This window comes from Erythranthe guttata, chromosome 6 (assembly GCF_056151865.1).
Source record: "Erythranthe guttata isolate IM_541 chromosome 6, IM_541, whole genome shotgun sequence".
Classification (NCBI taxonomy): Eukaryota; Viridiplantae; Streptophyta; class Magnoliopsida; order Lamiales; family Phrymaceae; genus Erythranthe; species Erythranthe guttata.
In genome coordinates, this window is record NC_142538.1 from 8,498,746 (window position 1) to 8,519,764 (window position 21,019).

At 32.7% G+C, this 21,019-nt stretch overlaps 4 protein-coding genes and 1 pseudogene across 15 annotated transcripts; 4 read left to right on the plus strand and 1 right to left on the minus strand.

Annotated features, from left to right (window-relative positions):
- Window positions 1–329: 329 nt before the first annotated feature.
- Window positions 330–894, minus strand: LOC148770078 (auxin-responsive protein SAUR21-like). Its single transcript, XM_088819812.1, has one exon. The coding sequence runs from the start codon at window positions 776–778 to the stop codon at window positions 512–514; it is 267 nt and encodes an 88-aa protein (XP_088675938.1). The 5' UTR covers window positions 779–894; the 3' UTR covers window positions 330–511.
- Window positions 895–8,189: 7,295 nt separating this feature from the next.
- On the plus strand, window positions 8,190–10,654 carry LOC148770079 (uncharacterized). 12 transcript variants are annotated; one of them, XR_016031802.1, is made up of 7 exons: window positions 8,200–8,549; window positions 8,820–8,866; window positions 8,990–9,016; window positions 9,146–9,188; window positions 9,724–9,795; window positions 10,000–10,118; window positions 10,377–10,654. XR_016031802.1 is itself a non-coding variant. In XM_088819813.1 (5 exons), exons 1-5 carry the CDS (start codon window positions 8,352–8,354, stop codon window positions 9,897–9,899), a joined length of 339 nt encoding a protein of 112 aa, XP_088675939.1. In that variant the 5' UTR covers window positions 8,190–8,351; the 3' UTR covers window positions 9,900–9,977. The 12 variants fall into 12 exon arrangements, 1 of the variants encoding a protein (XP_088675939.1); XR_016031799.1 differs by having other exon boundaries at window positions 8,214–8,549; window positions 8,990–9,042; window positions 10,000–10,035; XR_016031798.1 differs by having other exon boundaries at window positions 8,225–8,549; window positions 10,000–10,035.
- A 73-nt stretch (window positions 10,655–10,727) lies between these two features.
- On the plus strand, window positions 10,728–12,307 carry LOC105960320 (uncharacterized). Its single transcript, XM_012984485.1, has 3 exons — window positions 10,728–10,785; window positions 11,323–11,415; window positions 11,580–12,307. The coding sequence occupies exons 1-3, from the start codon at window positions 10,728–10,730 to the stop codon at window positions 12,305–12,307; spliced, it is 879 nt and encodes a 292-aa protein (XP_012839939.1).
- Window positions 12,308–18,937: 6,630 nt separating this feature from the next.
- On the plus strand, window positions 18,938–19,450 carry LOC105960442 (auxin-responsive protein SAUR21). Its single transcript, XM_012984615.2, has one exon. The coding sequence runs from the start codon at window positions 18,941–18,943 to the stop codon at window positions 19,304–19,306; it is 366 nt and encodes a 121-aa protein (XP_012840069.1). The 5' UTR covers window positions 18,938–18,940; the 3' UTR covers window positions 19,307–19,450.
- Window positions 19,451–19,921: 471 nt separating this feature from the next.
- LOC148770080 (U5 spliceosomal RNA) lies at window positions 19,922–20,048 on the plus strand (annotated as a pseudogene).
- Window positions 20,049–21,019: the final 971 nt, after the last annotated feature.

A 21,019-nucleotide genomic window follows, 5' to 3' on the forward strand; every position in this document is an offset into this window, starting at 1 on the left:
TTTTTCTAAGAAAAAACAATTCAAAAAAAAAAAAAAAAAAAAAAAAAATAGTCAACGCCGGAGACCGTTGACTTTTTAACTAATTTAAGTCCCATGTGATGGGCCTTTTTGCCATTTGCCCTTTTAACTAATTTGGTCATTGATGAATAGAAAATCGTGTTAAATTATTATGTTTTTAACCTCTGAAAAAACAAACGATCGAGGAAATTGGTTTAACTTGACAGATGATATGGAAAGTTTGATTTGTGGGATATTTGACGAGATAAAATAATGCAAGTAAATAGCAGGCAATAATGCCAAACAAGGTATGTTAAACAAAGAACAAAAGATTGATTTGAACTGTTTAGTTCATATACATCAATTAGTATTTCCAACTCAAACCACACAATACTTTTCTTAAAAATGTTCAATCTACTCTAATCTTGTATGTATATACATTTTTTTCTCGTTTGTCTAGAAAATGAGAACAAACGAGAACAACTAAGTTTACAAAATTGTGAAGTATAATTGATCATGTTGTGCTCAAACGAGAGGTTAAATCAACAAATAAATCTTCACTGCAAGGAATAGTGATTCCACCCATCGGATGATGGAATCCAAATTCTTCTTCGGTCTGGAATAGCAAATCTTGAAACGAAGGATGGTTCAAATATGATAAAGGAATAACAAATCGCTTTTTATCGCCCTCGCCAACATAAACAACCAAATGCCCTTTTGGAACTTCAGCTGTTCTTCTTTCATTCGATAACGATCGTCTCAAAATTTGGCGGATTGCCATCTTCTTGTGAAGTGAATCTTGCTTTTATTTGTTCAACTAAAAACGAAGAGGTATTTGAAATAAGTGAAAGCTGAGTATTTTCAAGAGTTTGTTGCTGTATGTTTGTAATCAAGAAATTGCGGGAAAATTACATTTTTCGTCCTCATACTTTACCCACTTTTTCAAAACTGTCCCTAAACATTTTGGAGTTACAATAGTAGTCCTTAATCATGCCATTTTTTGACAGAATTGGTCCGCCGTTAACTTTTGCAGTTAAGTTGGATGGAAAATGACATGTGCCTCTCACATGCCTTCAATTTACAACACTACATGAAAATGGACTTTCAACAATACGCATTGCGTCTTGTTAAACATATTTTTTATAATTATTATTTTTAATTAAAATTTAATATAAAATCGAAATCACGTAAATTCCAAAAAAATAAACTCTTTAGGAAATATTGTTTAAAAAATCAAAAAATAGTTTAAACATTGAAAATATTGTTCCAAAATCGGCATTTTTGGAATTCAATTAAAATATATCGTTACAAACCAAAATAAAAAACCCGATAGGAATTGGGGAATTAGAAATCTCCATTCCTATTTTCACCTCTAGTCAATTCCAAAAATCCCAATTGTGAGACAATATGTTGAGTTTTAAATCATTCAATATGGGTGAAAATTGGAAAGGAGTTTTCTTATGCTGCCTAGTTTGATCGGATTTTTATTTTATATTAAAATAATATTTTCATTCAATTTCCAAAAATTCCGATTTTAAAACACAATATTACTTTTTTAAACAATATTATGATTTTTTAAACAATATTTCTGAATTTATTTTGAAAAAAATATCGAGTTTTAGATTATTAAATAAGGGTGAAAATTGGAACGGAGTTTTCTTACTCCGCCTACTACGATCAGATTTTTATTTTATTTAAAACAATAATTTACATTTGGATTCAAGAAATTATGGTTTTAAAACATAATATTATTATTTTAGATAATACTTCTAAAAATATTTTGAAACAATTTATCGAGTTTTACATTATTAAATTAGGGTGAAGATTGAAATGGACGTTTCTTATCCCGCCTATTTGGATTGAATTTTTATTTTATTTTGAAACAATGTTTTTATTTGAATTCCGAAAATCTTGATTTTGAAAGCAATATTTTATTTTTTTTAAAACAATGTTTCAATTGTTTAAAGAATATTTCTCAAAATATTTTCAATGTTTAAACTATTTTTTGATTTTTTAAACAATATTTCCGAAAGAGTTTATTTTTTTGGAATTTACGTGATTTCGATTTTATATTAAATTTTAATTAAAAATAATAATTATAAAAAATCTGTTTTAACAATACGCAATCCGTGTTGTTGAAAGTCCATTTTCATATTGTGTTATAAATTGAAGGCATGTGAGAGGCACATGCCATTTTCCATCCAACTTAACTGCAAAAGTTAACGGTGGACCAATTCTGTCAAAAAATGGCATGATTAAGGACTACTATTGTAACTCCAAAATGTTTAGGGACAGTTTTGAAAAAATGGGTAAAGTATGAGGGCGAAAAATGTAATTTTCCCAGAAATTGCGGTGTATATATAGATTGTTTTCTTGAGATACTACCTAAGTGTGGTCAACATAAATGTAATTAATCTATGGAACTCGAAAGAACATACGCACATGAAATCACATGGATTTGTCTGAATACATGATAATAAATTCAAGCCAAAAAGAATTTGTGTGATCGAAAATTTAGTGTCCTACCAACTATGGCAACATGGCTCGAATTATGTTTGCTGTGTAACTTAAGGTTTGGTATATATCCAATTATACTAGCTGATTAATTGCCACACATGTACATGTGATCTTCGGCCATTTGCTACTGTAGTTGGCCCTTATTTTTATTTTGTATTCACAACAAATTCAATAAGTGAAGGCCGCGGCCCCGCACATCTCATCGTCTCTGTTTATTTCGTTATATGTAATAACAATTAGGAGATGTTAACCTAAATGCTACAAGTTATGTTTTGCAATTTAATTTAACTTATGCCGCAATTTAATTCAGCTGAGTCTTTTCTTGCTGGTGGTGTTATGAATAATGTCTCTAACCCCACAAATGACAAATCATTCATTATGTTGTGAAGATTTTAGAGACAAAATCATGTGATTCTTCATGTGCTTTTGTTTCTCTGAGTTTTTCATAAACCACATACCCTTTGGCTTCTTCGTAAGGATTATGGCCTTTCATGCTCAACTATATATACACGTTCACACGACACATTTCTAAACTCACAACCAACTTTCAATACTCAACTTCTCATATTTCACTTTCTTCTCAAAACTCTCATACATTCCTCCGTTTTCATCTTCGGAAATTTGCTGTAACAAATATCGATGGCTATTCACAAAATTCTTAGACGGTCTTTATCAGCTGAAAAAAGATCAGCCGAAGTTCCAAAGGGGCATTTGGTTGTTTACATCGGAGAAAGTGAAAAGAAGCGATTTGTAATTCCATTATCATATTTGAACCATCCTTCATTTTAAGAATTACTATGCCAAGCTGAAGAAGAATTCGGATTTCGTCATCCAATGGGCGGCCTTACTATTCCTTGTAGTGAGGAGTCATGCATTCATTGACCTCACTTCTCACTTGAGAAGAACATAATAGGGAAAATTACATTTTTCGTCCTCATACTTTACCCACTTTTTCAAAACTGTCCCTAAACAATTTGGAGTTACAATAGTAGTCCTTAATCATGCCATTTTTTAACAGAATTGGTCCGCCGTTAGTTTTTGCAGTTAAGTTGGATGGAAAATGGCATGTGTGCCTCTCACATGTCTTCAATTTACAACACTACATGAAAATGGACTTTCAACAAAACGAATTGCGTGTTGTTAAAACATATTTTTTATAATTATTATTTTTAATTAAAATTTAATATAAAATCGAAATCGCGCAAATTCCAAAAAAAATCAACTCGTTTCGAAAATATTGTTTACAAAATCAAAATATAGTTTAAAATTTAAAATATTGTTCCAAAATCGGCATTTTTGGAATTCAATTAAAATATATCGTTTCAAACCAAAATAAAAAACCCGATAGGATTGGGGAATTAGAAATCCCCATTCCAATTTACACCTCTAGTCAATTCCCAAAATCCTAATTGTGAGACAATATGTCGAGTTTTAAATGATTCAATATGGGTGAAAATTGGAAAGGAGTTTTCTTATGCCGCCTAGTTTGATCGAATTTTTTTTTGTTTTAAAATAATATTTTCATTCAATTTCCAAGAATTCCGATTTTAAAACACAATATTAATTTTTTAGACAATATTATGATTTTTTAAACAATATTTCTGAATTTAATTTGAAAACAAATCGAGTTTTAGATTATTAAATAAGGGTGAAAATTGGAACGAAGTTTTCTTACTACGCCTATTACGATCAGATTTTTATTTTATTTAAAACAATAATTTGATTTGGATTCAAGAAATCCCGGTTTTAAAACATTATATTGTTATTTTAGACAATACTTCTAAAAATATTTTGAAACAATTTATCGAGTTTTACATTATTAAATTAGGGTGAAGATTGAAATGGAGGTTTCTTATCCCACCTATTCGGATCGAATTTTTATTATATTTTCAAACTATGTTTTCATTTGAATTTCGAAAATCTTGATTTTGAAAGCAATATTTCATTTTTTTAAAACAATGTTTCAATTGTTTAAAGAATATTTCTCAAAATATTTGAAAACAATATATATCGATTTTTTTTTTTTTGGGAATTTATATAATTTCGAATTTCAATCAAGTTTTAGTTATGAAAAATCTGTTTTAACAAGACGCAATGCTTGTTGTTAAAAGTTCATTTTCATGTAGTGTTGTAAATTGAAGGCATGTGAGAGGCACATGCCATTTTCCATCCAACTTAACTGCAAAATTAACGGCGGACCAATTCTGTCCAAAAACGGCATGATTAAGGACTACTATTGTAACTCCAAAATGTTTAGGGACAGTTTTGAAAAAGTGGGTAAAGTATGAGGACGAAAAATGTAATTTTCCCAACATAATATATACATTAGGTCTTACAGCAATATAATTTTTGTTAGCTAGTCTCTTTACATATTTTTTTATTTTTCACATTGATCTGTACACACACAATATACCTTGTCGGAACACAATATGCATTCTCTAACAAATTAATGGTAGTTACAAGTTCTTATCGTAAGCTCTTTATTGCACTATTTTTTTTTCAAAAACTTTTGTCTAAGTTTTTCTTTGACTAGAAAAATTATTAAGTTGAAATACTTTACAGCGAAAATGTGCAAAATTATTTCTCGTTATATCGGAGATGGAGGACACTGATTCAATTTCTTTTTAGAGACCAGGTTTTCAATGAGTTGATTCATAAAGAAGAAACATGTAAAGGTGGCCAACCTTGTGAATCCAAACATTTAATATCGTGTGAATTCCCTTATCTGTCCATCCAATCCGAGTGGCCACTCGGGTTGGAAACATGCATTAGTTAGGGACAACCGGAACGTGGCGATTTGACTCAAGAACGTTAAGCTCCAAACAAACATAAGACCAAATCATCATGAGGGTACCACTCGGAGACGATCGTTTTGCCGAAATGGTCCCAAGCCTAGCTCCCCTAAGACCGTCCTCAAGGGTGGGGTTATTAGGTTTAATAATAAAAATTACTCAAATCAATTACATTGATTTCAAAAATACCAATTCAATAATTAAGTTCAGTCCTAGGAAACAAAATATAAATGCCCATGAACAAGTACGAGCAGGGATGGCAGCGGAACGGATACCCTCAAAAAGTATAATACCAGAACCATACCAAACCCTTAAAAAGCTTATCGAAATACCATAACCATTACTACCAATATCTGGATACCCACGGGTAACCATTTACCATGTAAATTATGGTGAAATGAAATAATTTGGGACCTATAACCAATGTTAGATAGATATGGGAATGGGGACACGGCGACACACAAATACGGACACCGGGATACACTTAATCAAAAAAAGTAGGACACAGGAACATGGGAATACGTGTAAATATTACAAATATAGGGGTTTATTTATATTTATATTTATTACTAAATTATGTTTTATTTTTTATTTATAATATTATAATTTACATGAATATTGAATACGTTTATCTATATCTATATCTATACTACTTATAAAAGTATGAATATTTAGGAGGTTTTGTTCCCCTTTTGTATAGACAAAAATATCCTTTGCATAGGTAAATTTGTAAGGACAATTTAATCATATTCATTAATAAATTAATTAATAGACAAGGAAGACTTGTAAACTTTATATATAGTAATTAACACACTTGATAGTTGTGGCAAAATCATTCATTATTAACAAATGACCAAAGTATTATCATATGACAATAATTATGTAACACGTTCTCCATAGTCAAATTATATTTAATTTATTTAAAAAGCTCTAGATATATATATTTTAATATGAAAAAATATCCTTTGGATATTTACAATAATATATTAATTATGATAGAAAAAGAGGAAATTAGAATATTAAAAAAAATTCCTTAATAAAAAGTATTATGTTTGCGAGTTCTATGGTAAAATCATTAAGTAATTTTTGTAAGGACAATTTCATTAATAAGTTAATTAACAGGCAAGGAGACTTGTAAAATTTATATATAGTCTTTATAATTAACACACTTGATAGTTGTGGTAAAATCATTCATTATAGGGCAAATTACGGCCACCCCCCTGATGTATGGTCAAATTACGAAAAAACCCCTCTTGTTCAGGTAACTACAGCCACCCCCCTCCTTTTAAATATTTTTACGTAAAATTTATGTAATTCGGTTATTTACCGAACCAAATCGTATATTTTGTTCGGTAAACGGTATGAAATGTTGGTGTACCGAAATTTTGGTCCGGTTTTACCGAATTAACAACCCTAAATTTACCTCTGGAGGGGTCTTTTCGTAAGATAAATACATAGTTGAGGGGGTGGCTGTAATTACCCAAACATGAGGGGGATTTTCGTAATTTGACCATAGCTCAGGGGTGGCCGTAATTTGCCTTCATTATAAACAAATGTCCAAAGTACATGTAACGTTCTCCATAGTCAAATTAAATTATACTGAATTTCTTTTAAAAGCTCTAGATATATACTTTAGGGCTTATTTTACATACCCCCTAGGTACCAAATAAACTAGGAATAAAACCAAGTCAAAAATCATCCTTTGACATACCCCTGGAGAGGCGAAAGTACTATACTACCCTTATATACAATTTTCGGCCAAACTGCTTTCAACATTTCTGGTTCTGTATTTAGCATTTTCGCTAATTTATTTATTATTATTATTATTATTATTATTATTATTATTATTATTATTTTAATAAACCTGTTTAACTTAATGTAACTACATGTAACTATAGTAAACTATAGTCATTCGTAGTTATGTTCGTTTTTTTTACCCCATATATTTAGTCGATCAATTGTATACACACACGAATACTGGCTTATACAAAAGGGATAATTAGTGAGAACCCCCCACATCATTTACATATATTAGGGTGGATATAACCCCCTTATTATTATAGTTAATTTACTTATTGTCGTTTATTTATAGTCGTTTATGCAGTAACTAATGATGGTTGTTTAATGTATATTCTCTATTAACTGTATTTTCATTTAAATATTATATTTGTTGTAGATGGATAACAATGTTAATATTTTTGTGAAGTACGGTGGTTTGGTTGCTTTGAAGCGATCTTCTGGACTTACTTTCTAAGCATTGGTTGATTTTGCGTGTTCAAAATGGCAATGTCTGAATGCATCTAGTATAAGCATGACATATATGGTGGCATATTGTGGAAAATGCATTATTGCGGATGATGAAGACTTGGTATCCATGTTTGCATTGATGCGCGAGTTGTCTTTGGTGCGTATAAATATCGTGGTGAAGGGTGCAGCTGACATTGTGATTCGACCGATTCAACATGTGGATGCACCAATTCAGCATGCCCACACGCAGATGATGCTGCCAATGATTGGCTATGACAAAGATGTTGAGGATACGGAAGATTGTGATTTAGAAAACGTGGTTGCGGTGGTTGAGGGCAAGAAGTTGTTGAGTGTTGATTGGATTTATTTGATAAAAGACGTAGGTCAGTTTTTTGAACGTGGTGTTGCCGATTTCAGAAAAGCGCTTATTAAGTTTTCAATTGAAATGGGTTTTGAGTAACAGTATATCAAGAACGAGTCATATAGGGTGACAGCGGTGTGTAAGTACAAACATGAAAAACAATGTTTTTTGGGACTGCGAATAAGAAGAGATTAAGTGCAGCTATTATTATCACTACTAGAAAAACGCGATTTAGCGACGGCAATTTGTGACGGATAATTGTTCTATTTCTAAAAGCAACATTTAGCAATAGAATTAGCAACGGAAGATAAAAACGTCGCTTTCCATTTGTAATGTCATACTCAGCGACAACCCATTAGCGATGGACATCAAAGTCGTAGCTAAAGTAAGTATTGAGCGACGGACGTTTGTCTCTATATTTGTTTCTAAAAATTCATATGCATTATAATGAATTTATTCAAACAAAAAATTATTCCCGTCTTTTCCTTTTTCACATTTATTCTCCTTTTTATTCTTTAAAATGTATTTCTCAAATTTTGCCCAATTTGTCTCTCGCTCTCTACCTTCTTCTCTGCGTTCGTCCGTGCATCTCTGTGAGAATACGAGCATCCACCACCATTTGTTCTCCAATTGAGGTATTGTTATTTTCTATCACTTTATAGATCTATAGATTTCGTTCTCAAATAATCTCTTTGTGTCCTCTTCGATCTCTTTCACAATTAGCATTAACAAATTTCTAATTTAGGGTTTTTTCCCTTCAATTTTACTTAGATATGCTGAAGGACCAATTTTATTTGGACGAATTTTATTTGGACCAAAATTTATGACAACTCTTTCATCCTTGTTGTGTGTTTGTTGATTATTTTATGGTCTCTTATTTTTTTTTATCCGTTTGGAGAATTCAGGGCGGATTTTTTTCTTCGACAGTGCAAGATGGATTTTGTATATAAGGGTTTGGTCTTACTTTTCGATTAAAATTATTAACTTTTTTTTTATTTTTGTTTTTTACCGAAGACACAGAGTGCATTGTTGATTTTGTACTGTGTAATATATTTTTTTTTCTTCTTATTTTCAGGTTTTAATGAAAGCTTTGGTTTGTGAGGTATTGTTAATTTTACAATAAGATTGGTAAAATTTTCTTAGCATTGTGTGCTTCTACATTATACGAAAGATGTGTCTTCATATACTTGCATAGTATGTTATAACGTTAAGTCAACTCACTTTATTGCAGGGTGTGGTTAATTGTGTTGCTGGAAAAGAGAAAACAAAGTTAAGTAAGTATTTCGTGCTTGAATACTACATATATATATATATATATATATATATATATATATATATATATATATATATATATATATATATATATATATATATATATATAATGGCCTATCACTATCTCTAAGTAAATATTGACATAGCTAGTTAAGATGGTGTATTAGCTTAATTTTGAATTGGACTTGAGTTCTAAATGTTGGTAGTTTGTACTAATATTACACTTACATATTACATTTTTTATCTTGGCCGAAAAGGTCCACTTCTAGTAATAACCTTCCTCTATTTGCTATTTATTTGACTGGACTTAAGCATTCTCTAATGAACTGCACATTACCAATTTGCAGTTTTAATCTATTGGGATTTGCGTTAATGTAATCTCTATATTGTTGTCTATGACCTCATTATTAATTGCTGAAAGAGTATATTATACTTCTTGAACTCTATTAAAACTTTTAATTGCATAGCTCCATTTTCTTTGCAGTGTCATTTGATAAGTTGACTATAAGTATTTTCTTTTCTTTTTTATGATCACAGGAAAACATCAGAGAATAAGGTTGAACCACCTTTACCGAACAACATATCGCTAGATTTTCTGCCAAACTTTGTGTAAGTGTTCGAGTTGCGCTCATGTGTGTTTAATGAGGATTTTTATGTCCAGATTATACACTGCAGTTATTGGCAGCTATCTAACAAATTTTACTAACAGATAATTAGCTTATTCATTTTTTTCCAAAGCCATCCTTCTTAATCTATTTTAGAAGTATATGTTTGAGATTCTAATAATATGTGTTTGATTTGATTCATGACCAGGAGTCTCAAGCTGCAAACTACAATTATATTTGCTCTGTAAGTGGAAAATAAACTAATTTAATAGCTTTTATAGCAAGCATGCTTGTGTTGGTCCATTGGTTTTTTTTCCTCCCATTCTGGTAATATTTTTTTCACTTTCATCTTTTTGAGTTAGTTTATGCATTAATTTTATTTAATGTGCTCTTAAAGTGAATGCATTTTTGTTCTTATATATTTTTTTCTCTCTAGTAAAACTGAATTAATTTGCATAAGTTTGGGAGCACAAATGATATTTATTTTAGCTTTAGAAATAATATACATCTTTGCGAAGTTATTCATTTATAAGATATGAATTTTGTGTGAATGTATATTTATTACTTCAACTTTTATTGTATCAGGCAGTGTGGTCTGAGACAAAAGTTGATGGAGAAGGAAATGGAGATGCACAAATAGAAGACCGAGATGAAGAGAAAGATGAAGATGGTAATGGATATAGGTCTTTGCAGTTCTTATAGGAAGAATTGTAAATTTATGATTTCGGTTTATGCTAAACCTTTTGCACTTTAGTGTGTAATGAGGATTGAAGATATTAAGTAAATATAAAAACAAGGCAGTGATGTATTTGAAAAGAAAAAAAAAACAAGTTATTTATTTATTTATAATTTTCAATTTTTTAATTTCTTTATTTTTTAATTTTTTTAATTTTTTTTTATTAAATTTACTATTTTTTTGCAACGGATTTAGCAAGGATGTACGCGTCTCTAATTAGAATGGTTGTTTTAAATAGCGACGGATTTAGTAATGAATGTAATGGGTGTCGTGACGGAATATGTTGTCATCGTCGATCGAATTTAGTAACGTCATTGTCGATCATTAGCAACAGATAATTTTGTCGCTATAGATAGCGACGGATTATACTTAGTCGTAGCTAAATATTAGCGACGCGGCTTTTAGCTACGGATTTTGCAAGGCACGATATTCGTGGCTAACCATGTGGTAGCGACGGATGTATGTTGTTTAGCGACAGATTCGTCCGTAGCTAAAAGGCGGATTTCTAGTAGTGTATTGACTTGATTGCTGGTGAGATTCGATCAAGGCCAGGTACCCGACCTCGTGAAATAATTACGCAGGTGAGAGACAAGTTTGGAGTTGATATTAGCTATTATTTAGCGTGGAGATTGACTGACGCAGGTAGGGCATTAATCTTTGGCGATCATAGCAGCTCATATTCATTTATTCCGTCATATTTTGAAGAAGCGGAGCGGACAAATCCTGGTAGTTTATTTCACTTGGAAATTGATGATGTGAAGAATAATTTTCGCCGTTGTTTCTTTGCATTTGCAGTTTGTCATCCTGTTGTCATGCTTGATGGCACCTTTTTGAAGGGCAAACACAAGGGCATGTTACTTAGTGCAGTCGGAAAAGACGGCGATGAACGTAAGTTGTACAGTGTATGTTATATTGGTTTTTACAGTATAGTTGTTTTGACAATAGTTATTTCCATAAATAGTTGTCTACATAATAGTTGTTTTCATCCAAACCAGTAATTAATATCATTTTTTCACATCCAAGTTTGTTTCCAATTGCATTTGCAATTATAGATGAAGAAACTGATTGCAATTGGTCATGGTTTCTAAATCACTTGAAAACTATTGGAATGGATAGGGTTTTTACGTTTGTCTCAGATCGTAATCATGGGATTTTGGTTGGGGTTCAGAATGTGTTTCCACATTGTCTTTATGGTTACTGCTACAAGCACTTGAAGGGAAATTTGAAAGATCGATTTAGGGGTGAGTCAAAGAATTATCCTAAAGCTGTGGTGAGGCAATTTCGAGATTGCGCTTACGCTGCCACAAAACCTGAGTTTGAAAGATGCTTGGAGAAATTCAAAAGAACTGGTGGTGGAAGAGCACGCAATTTTCTAGCTGATATTCCAAATGAAAAGTGGTCGAACGCATATTTTGAGGGACCAAGATATGGCCAGATGACGTCAAATGGTTGTGAATCTTGGAATGCGCAAGTAATGGATGAACATTTTCTGCTAGTCACTAATTTGATTGATGGTATTCGAAGTAAGATAATGGAACAGCTTTGTGACAGGCTTATTAAGGGAAATTATTGGCACACTGTGTTAACATTTAAAATTGATAAACTTGTGAAAGATCTAGTTGATAAAGCGAAGCCTTGGTTAGTTAAGCAAGCTTCTGAATTTGTGTGGGAAATGTACACGGATCCAACTGCGATTATAGATGTTCGAGAGAAGACATGCTCATGTTGGGAGTGGCAGATTACCGGGCTGCCATGTTTTCATGCTGCTGGGATAAAATAATCAAGCGATTTTTTTTACTCAAATTCATCTTTTTGCTTCCCCAATCTAGAAAGGTTTTCACAATTTCAGTTCGCATTGCTGAGTATTTTGATTCAGCTTCGTCCTTTATGATTGGTTGTCGCTCGAAAAGTTTTTTAATCAGATACAAAACCACCACACCACAATCAACACTATCGTCCTTTTGTTGTGGCGCTTCAGCGAGTGAAATGATTTTCTCTTCTGGACATGTATGAGTATGAGGTTGTGATGTTCTGCTGTTTTTTCCAGGGCCTTTTTCTGAATTTGTACATTTATGTAAGTTGAAGGTGTATTATATTGTAATATGAAAACAATGTATAATGGAAAAATTACCAGTTCCATTGCTTCTGCAAGATAATAATCATTGGAGCGACGACGCATATAATTGTAGAATATCCAATCCCCATGAAATTTGTCTAATACAAGTAATGTCCAGTGATCCTGACATCTATTTTCCGCTGTACCAATGTGGAGAATGGGGAACGCCAGATAACGGTAGTTAATTATGTCATCGGGTGGATCGAATATCCCATCAGGCCTCCCCCTTACGTAGTTCTGCAACACACGGTTCAATTGAAAAAATATAAACCGGTATGAACTATGAATTAAAATTAGTGATGCGTTTGTTACCAAAAAGTATGAGGGGAAGACGAAACTAATTATTACGGAAGTGGTGAGCTCGAAGTCTTCATCTTCTGCACCAAGTGTGATTGTTTGGTCTTCACAATCACCATTTGTGAGCGATTTGATTTGCATTGCTTGCTTTGAGCAGTTCCTCTTGTTTGTCTTCCAAAATCTTACATTTTGTACTGAGATCTACTATTTCGAGGCTCGATGTACTCATAATGGTTGATTGCATTTGTGTTGCAGCTTGTGTTTGAGACAACAAGTTCCACGATGGCATGTCTTGATTTTCTGGCTTCCGAGCATTTTCTTGTATGCCGTCACTCCCCTTCTCATTGTTGGAATCTGTGTTGAGCCTTTTGTTTGCTTCTACCAAGCTGTTGTTGCATAACTTTATGGTTGTCATCTCAGCTTTCAACTCCTCTTTATCTGCGACAAGCGTTTCGATAGTGGTATGTAGATTCTCATTGGCGTCCTTTAGTTTTCGTATTTGTTCTGAAAGATCGGCGTTTTTTTCTAGCTCGTACTCCCGACATCCTTGGAGAACCTCCAACTCTGTAGATAACTGTGGGTCAGTTGAGGTTTCAATTCGTTGCTCTAATTCTTTGTTATGGTCCGAAACATTGGTTGCTTTTGTTCGCCATGTTTTTGCCTCCTGTAAAGCACATGCAAGCCTTGCCTTAAGTATTGTGTTCTGTGTCAACAAATCATCGTTGTGTTCGTCAACATATTTTCGTTTCTTGCTCCCCGAAGATTGCTCAATGGGACTTGTTGTGGCAGGTGCATCATGGTCATGTTCGTCATTGTTCTCATCATCTGCATCAACCGATTCACTTTCACTATCATCCGGTTCGTTTCTTGCTTCTGAATCATCACTCTCCTCGTCCTCATAGTCATGCGGCTCGTTTTCACTAACATCTTGTTCTTCATAATTGCCACTCAACAATGAACATTCCACATCAGTCTCTATTATGGGGGTGTCTATTACTTGTTCGTTGGTGATGTCCTTTATGGTTGTACAAACAATTTTTTCCTTAAAAGTTTTTCAAGCTCCATTTTCTGAATCTTGGAAATGCGTCTGGGCATACTGGTTCGACAAGATTGACTCGTTCACACATCCAGGATTGTCAAGTTACGTCACAAAAAATAGGTTAACACAAATAATGAAAATTAATATTTGTAGACTGTAGTCAATTAATTCAAACTTGATAAATAGTTAAACAAATATGTAACCACAGAAATATTACAAAATAGTCATGGAATAAATAAACTATTACTGTAAAAAGAGTACTGGATGTGTGCATACATTTTCATTTAGTTGTAAGTGAACTATTATTTTACAAAACAATTGTTTAATTAATCAAGTAATAGAAAACATCAGTCTCTTAAAATAAACAAGCACAGATAAACATCAAATACAGTTATAATCAGAAAATGTTCACTAAACTAAGCAGTTTGTTTTAGTGTTCAAAAACTAATATAGTTCAATTATTACAAAACAAATGACTTACCAGAAAGAGAGGTACGCAACCTTTCACCACTTCTGCCTCATTATCCTTTACATACTTCATTAGCAAATCAACAACCAGTTTCCCCCAATTGTACTCTTTTAATTGATCGATGTCGTCGCACAGCTTGAATATCCACGCACTTACCACATCTCCTGAAATTGTGAATAAAAAACTGGACTATATATGTACTATTAATATACGTACGGTGTCCTCAATATCCTCTTCAATGTTGCTTCCAACAATTTTCATCAACTATTTTTTGAGTATTTTTGGCGAAACCTTTGTGTAGCGTTGGAATCTCCTCCTTCCGAGTAGAGACTGTTGAATACTACTTCTCTTTGAATATTTCACCCGTGTTCCAGATTGGATTCCAAATATCAAGTCAAACTCGTTTGGATGTATAGTGAGAGCTTTGCCTGCTATTTCAAATGCACCTCGTTTTCTGTCATACGTAAGTAGTAGTTGTATACTACCATCTTGTGCCCCCCTTACTGTGGATGGAAGTTCTTGTTTTTTCGCAAATGGTAATACTAAATGGTAGAAGGGCGTTCGTTTTAGGCAATTAAGGTGTGCTTTCTCTTTAGGTAAACGTTCCTGAAGAATGACCACGTTGCCCAAAAAATTAGAAATAACATTAAAGAAATTATCAAACTTGGCACCTTTAGAAAAACACTTTTGATAAACACATTTTCACAAAACCAACACTTGCAGTATCTTAATTGTTTTTCACTTACACCATCTTACCGAGCTCAATCGCATCACCATTACAACAACTGGAGGTCGAAGAATCCCGAAAGCTTCCTCCGCTTCCAAAAATCTACGGCCTAAACTCCTAATTTCATTTCAGAACTTTGTTCTCTTCTCTCTTAGAGTTTGCTTATAATTCTCCATGGAAGAACTCACCCTGGCCAGCAGGAGATGTTGTCGTGACGCGTCTTTATCCACGACATCGGAAGTTAGCGGCGGCGCATCTTCATCCGCCGTACCCATGGCGTGATGGTGTATTGTTTCGAGGGGGGGATCGGTGGTGGGGTGGTAAAACCGATCATCTTCTTCTCGGGTTTCAAGATTTTGGTTGTGGATGGTCGGGTGGTGGCGGTGGGAGAAATAAAAAGCCTGGTATGTAGGCAATAGGTTTGGTTTGTGTACGAAGAGAGGGGAAGATGAACAGCAATTTGGAGGAGAAAAAAAAATGGAATAAATTTTATTAAAATGTGAGGATATAAAAGTAAAGTCATTGTAATTTTTAACGGTGTCAAGTTTCTGAACATGGACTGTTAAAATTAGGGGGGTTTTTGTAGTTTTTGATAGTACATGGGGGTGAATGCGACATTTTCGATAGTACAGGGGTGCAAACTGTAATTCACCCTAATTATATTACTGTCGTTGACGGTAAAATTACTGTAAACACTATAATATTACTGTCAACCACATCAATATTTTTTTTTCGCTTTGTTGTTTTGTTTGATTTGTTGACCGACTAACGTAATAATATTATTGTCTACTATTGCGATATTACTGTAAACACAATAATATTATTGATGTTATAGTAATATTACTATTACAGTAATATTGATGTGGTTGACAGTATATTACAGTCAACCACATCAATATTACTTCTTTTATTTTTTTTATTATGTTTGCCTTTATTGAACGGGCAACATATTAATATTACTCTATCACACAGTAATAGTGATTTTTCTTGTTTTAATATTAATGTGACAGAAAGTAATATAAAAATATTACTGTGTTAAACTGTTGTATAGTTAATATTATTATGTTAAACAGTAATATAGTTAATATGAATGTCAACCATATCAATATTGATGTTTAAATGTGGGCAAAAAGATGTTACAATAAAAAATAATTCTAAAAAAACAAAAAAAAAACGACAAAGTCAACACCGGACACCGGCGTTGACTGGCAGTCAATGCCGAAAATCGGGGAAAAATCAGGAGAGAAAAAAAAATGAAAAAGTCAACGTCGGAAACCAACGGAAAAATCAGGAGAAAGGAAAAAAAAAGTCAACGACGACGATGGGCGAAATTGTACTCAAATTGAATTTTGGGTGAAAATTGAATAATTTGTGAAATTTGTAGTCAAATTGAGGTTATATTAAATTAATTGATGAAATTCGAGCATATTAAATTGTGAGGGGATATTTTAGTCATTTATACATCTCTGGGCAATGTGTGGACTTTTTTGTAAAATAGTTTTTTGTCTGAACCCCTTTATGAATAAGTATGGGATGATCGGCTTATTTGTAATGGACCCACATAAATTTTATCAATTCCATCCATTATACTCTAACTTCATCAATATTACACATTGACCACGAATTTAAACAAATATATCACTTTAACCCCAATTTTTATAATTTTTTGAATTTTTTTTTTCAGAAAATAATTTTTTTCCGGCCAGATAAGGCGTTTATTTTTTATTTTTTTTGCAATTTTTTTTCCTGAAATTTTTATCCGGCTGTCAACCGCCGTTGACCGCTGATCTCCGGGGTTGACTTTTAAAAAAAAAATATCTCTAAATTACTGTGTTAACAACAAAATTATTGTCTGAGATAGTATATTGAATACCAAAACAATAATATTACTGTCCCAAATAGTAATATTAGTTTCCCGAACACTCATATTACTGCCCTGGACAGTAATATTATGAATATTACTTTACGAACATCGATATTACTAATATTACTGTCCCAAAAAAATTATATTATTGCATGAGACAGTAATATTACGGTCGAAAACATCAAAATTGCAGGCCAAGACGATAAAATTAATTAAATTACTATCTCAGACAGTTAAATTACCGTTGAAGACGGTAATTTAGCAGTCAAGACAGTAATATTAATTAAAACAATTCTTTTTAAAGAAAAAACAAGTTTTCCGAAAAACAAAAGTCAACGTCGGAGACCGGCGGTTGACCTGCCGGAAAAAAAAAATTATGAAAAATAAAATAAAAAATTAACGGTGGCTGACTGGCAGTGGCGGTCAAAATTGGGAAGTAAATCATGAAATTAGAATTGAATTAGGGTTTCAAGGAGGTGGGGGTAATTTTGGTATACAGAAAAGGGTTTTCCTTATTTGCAAATAAGTTTGAATGAGGTAGATTTATATGGAAAACAAAAAAAGTGGATGTCCCTATATTAATTAAGTGGTCTTATCATGAACCTATTTGTCATTTACCCTAGATTTATAACAGCAAATACCAAAAAGAAATAAACCTCCAAAAAGAGGCCTATGCAGCTTGAATTGTAGAAAACACACAGTATTCTCTACTAAAAGGTGAAATAATAGTTTGCTATGTGCTGACGGCACAGCTGCATGAGTTAGAACATGCAAGGGTCACATAGTTACCAAGAGAAAACTTGTCTAGGGTGGTTTAAGGACCATATGTTGCCAGAGTTGGTCAAAATAACGAGTTGTCCTTTCCTTTTGTGTGTTTGCGTGTGTATATATATGTATATAATTCATGTTCTGCTCAAGTGAGAGGTGAGGTCGATGAATAAATCCTCACTGCAAGGAATAGTGAATTATGAAATCTGAATTTTCCTTCAGCTTGGGATAGCAAATCTTGAAACAAATGATGATTCAAATACGATAATGGAATAACAAATCATTTTTTTTCACTTTCTCCGACATAAACAACCAAATGCCCCTTTGGAACTTCAGTTGACCTCTTTTCAGCCGATAAAGACCGTCCAAGAATTTTGTGAATAGCCATCGAACTTTGTTAGAATCAATCTTTAATTTGTGAAGCCGAAGATGAAAAAGAAGGAATATATGAGTTTTTTGTGAAGCAAGTGAATTATGAGAACTTGAGATTTGAAAGCTGGCTGTGACTTGTGAGTTTAGAAATGTGTCGTTGCACATATATATATAGATGAAAGTACACTAGAAGAAATGTACATATCCTTGTGACTTGTGAGTTTAGAAATGCACTGGATTGAGGCCAATGTTTATGTGGTTTCTGCCACACTTAAAGAAACAAAAGCACATGAACAATAATCTTTCACAACATTTTAGAGCAAAATAATTAATGATTTGACAATAGCAACAGCAAGAAAACCTATGTCATAGGACCCTCCGAATAAATGTGGCCAAAATAGCACATGTATCCAAATAAAAGAGAAATATATATATATATATATATATATATATATATATATATATATATATATATATATATATATATATATATATATAAGAGTTTTCTATATCTTCAAATTAATTACAAGAGAAAACTAGTGATGATATGTTGTATGGTCATTATTAAGGGTCATGTTGGCTGTTGCCATAGTTTGTAGGACACTTAATTTTGAATCACACAAAATAAAGGACAAAACCATGTGATATTTCATGTGCTTTTGTTTCTCTAACTTCTCCGGCCACCACATATCTTTTGGCCTTTTCATCACCATTCAATCCAAGTAAGGGTATAGAGCATTTACAAGTTCATCTATATATATATGCTCACAACCAGCCTTCACAACTCACAACTCAACTACTTCTCATATTTCACTTGCTTCACAAAACTCTCATATATATATTTATTTCAACAAAAATCGATGGCTATTCACAATATTCTAAGACGGTCTTTATCGGCTGAAAAGAGGTCAATTGAAGTTCCAAAGGGGCATTTGGCTGTTTATGTTGGAGAAAACAATAAGAAGCGATTTGTAATTCCATTATCATACTTAAATCATCCTTTGTTTCAAGAATTACTATGCAGAGCCGAAGAAGAATTTGGATACCATCATCCAATGGGCGGCCTTACTATTCCTTGCACTGAGGATTTATTCCTTGATCTTACATCTCGCTTGAGCATAACATAATATTAGGTCTTAGAGCATATACTTTTTGTTAGCTAGATTTATATATTTTAATATTTGTAAACACATAAGATACTTTGTCGGATACAAATTGTATTCCCGCACAAATTAATATATTAATACATATGACATATTTTGAATACCAAACCTGAGCCATTTTGCCTATTTTGGTTCAGACGAAGAATCTCACATAGGAAAATAACCGTATAATGGGAAAATTGCATTTTTTACCCTTCAAGTTTGCACTGATTTCATATTCAGTCCCCCATGTTCACCAAAAACACATTTGGTCCCCCATGTTCACCAAAAACACATTTGGTACCTAATGTTTCAATAATTTAACATTTTTTGTCATTTTCGTCAATTTACAGTTACTCCTTCAGTTAAGGAAGTGACGGACACACGCTTGATTTCCTCAGTACTAACAAAAAATTGACTGAAATGACTGAAAATGTTGAATTTTTAAAATATGAGGGACAAGATATGTTTTTTGGGAACATGAGGACCAAATATGTAATCAGTGAAGACTTGAGGGACCAAAACTGTATGTTTCTCACCATATAATTGCTTATAGCCAGAGAGATAAATACAAGTGCAGTAACATGTTCTAGTTCACGCAGCTACGCACTGAGCACATAGCAACATAGCAAAATATTCTTTTGCCTTTTAGTATAGAATACCGTGTGCTTGCTCCAATTCAAGTAGCATATGCCTCTTTTTGGAGGGTTTATTTCCTTTTAAGAATGGCCGGAATAATTCAATTTAGAATTTAAGGGAAATTAGTTGATAGACCCTAAAAAATATTGTCTATAGCTTTAAGGACAAGTAGATTAAAAGTCCCTACGGTGACGAAGATTTGCATAGTTAGTTCTATTAATAAACAACAACTTTAACAGTAACGGTGAAGATGATTTGCACAACTTAATTATATTAATAAGCCACAACATAGTTAAAATACAACAAATAAAAAACTAAAACAAGGATAGATGCACATCCACAACACATAAACAACTTACACATACATCTTATAAATCTTATTTACAGAGCTCAGTGACGTTACAAATGATTAGCTAAAAAACATGTAATTCATATAATTTTACCATGACCTTGGGCTAATTAGACAGCTTAGAAAGCTTATTTGCATAGTTTAATTACACGGTTTAGGTACATGGATGACCAAAAAGCTTAGTTAAAATAAACTGAAGAAAATAACTTAAATCTCTTGTGCCTACATCACCACCAACATCACCATCTGCCATCACCGAACAATTCCTCATATTATTTTCTTTTTGGTTTTCATGATTGTAACCAAAATGGTATATGTTTGCGTTTGTGTGGTTGCATATTTCTAGGGAAAATTACATTTTATGTCCCGAAACTATACCACTAAAATGATTGTCCTCAAACTTTTGGATCCATGAAATATATCCTCAAACTTGCCACTTTTTAACAATTTGTGCGCGGCCGTTAACTTCGCCACTCAAGTTAAACGGAATATCACATGTGGCACACATGATATCGACATGGCTGTTAAGATTGATCTGGCTTAAACCCTACGTCAATTTGGCCTATTGAATATGACGTGGAGTGACACATCATTCTCACCCCCTATTTAAGTTATGAAATCCTTAATTTCTCATTACCCCAATTCACTGATCCTGATCAGATAAACCCTATCCCCAAATTCCCCATAGAAATCCTCAAATTGAGGTGAAA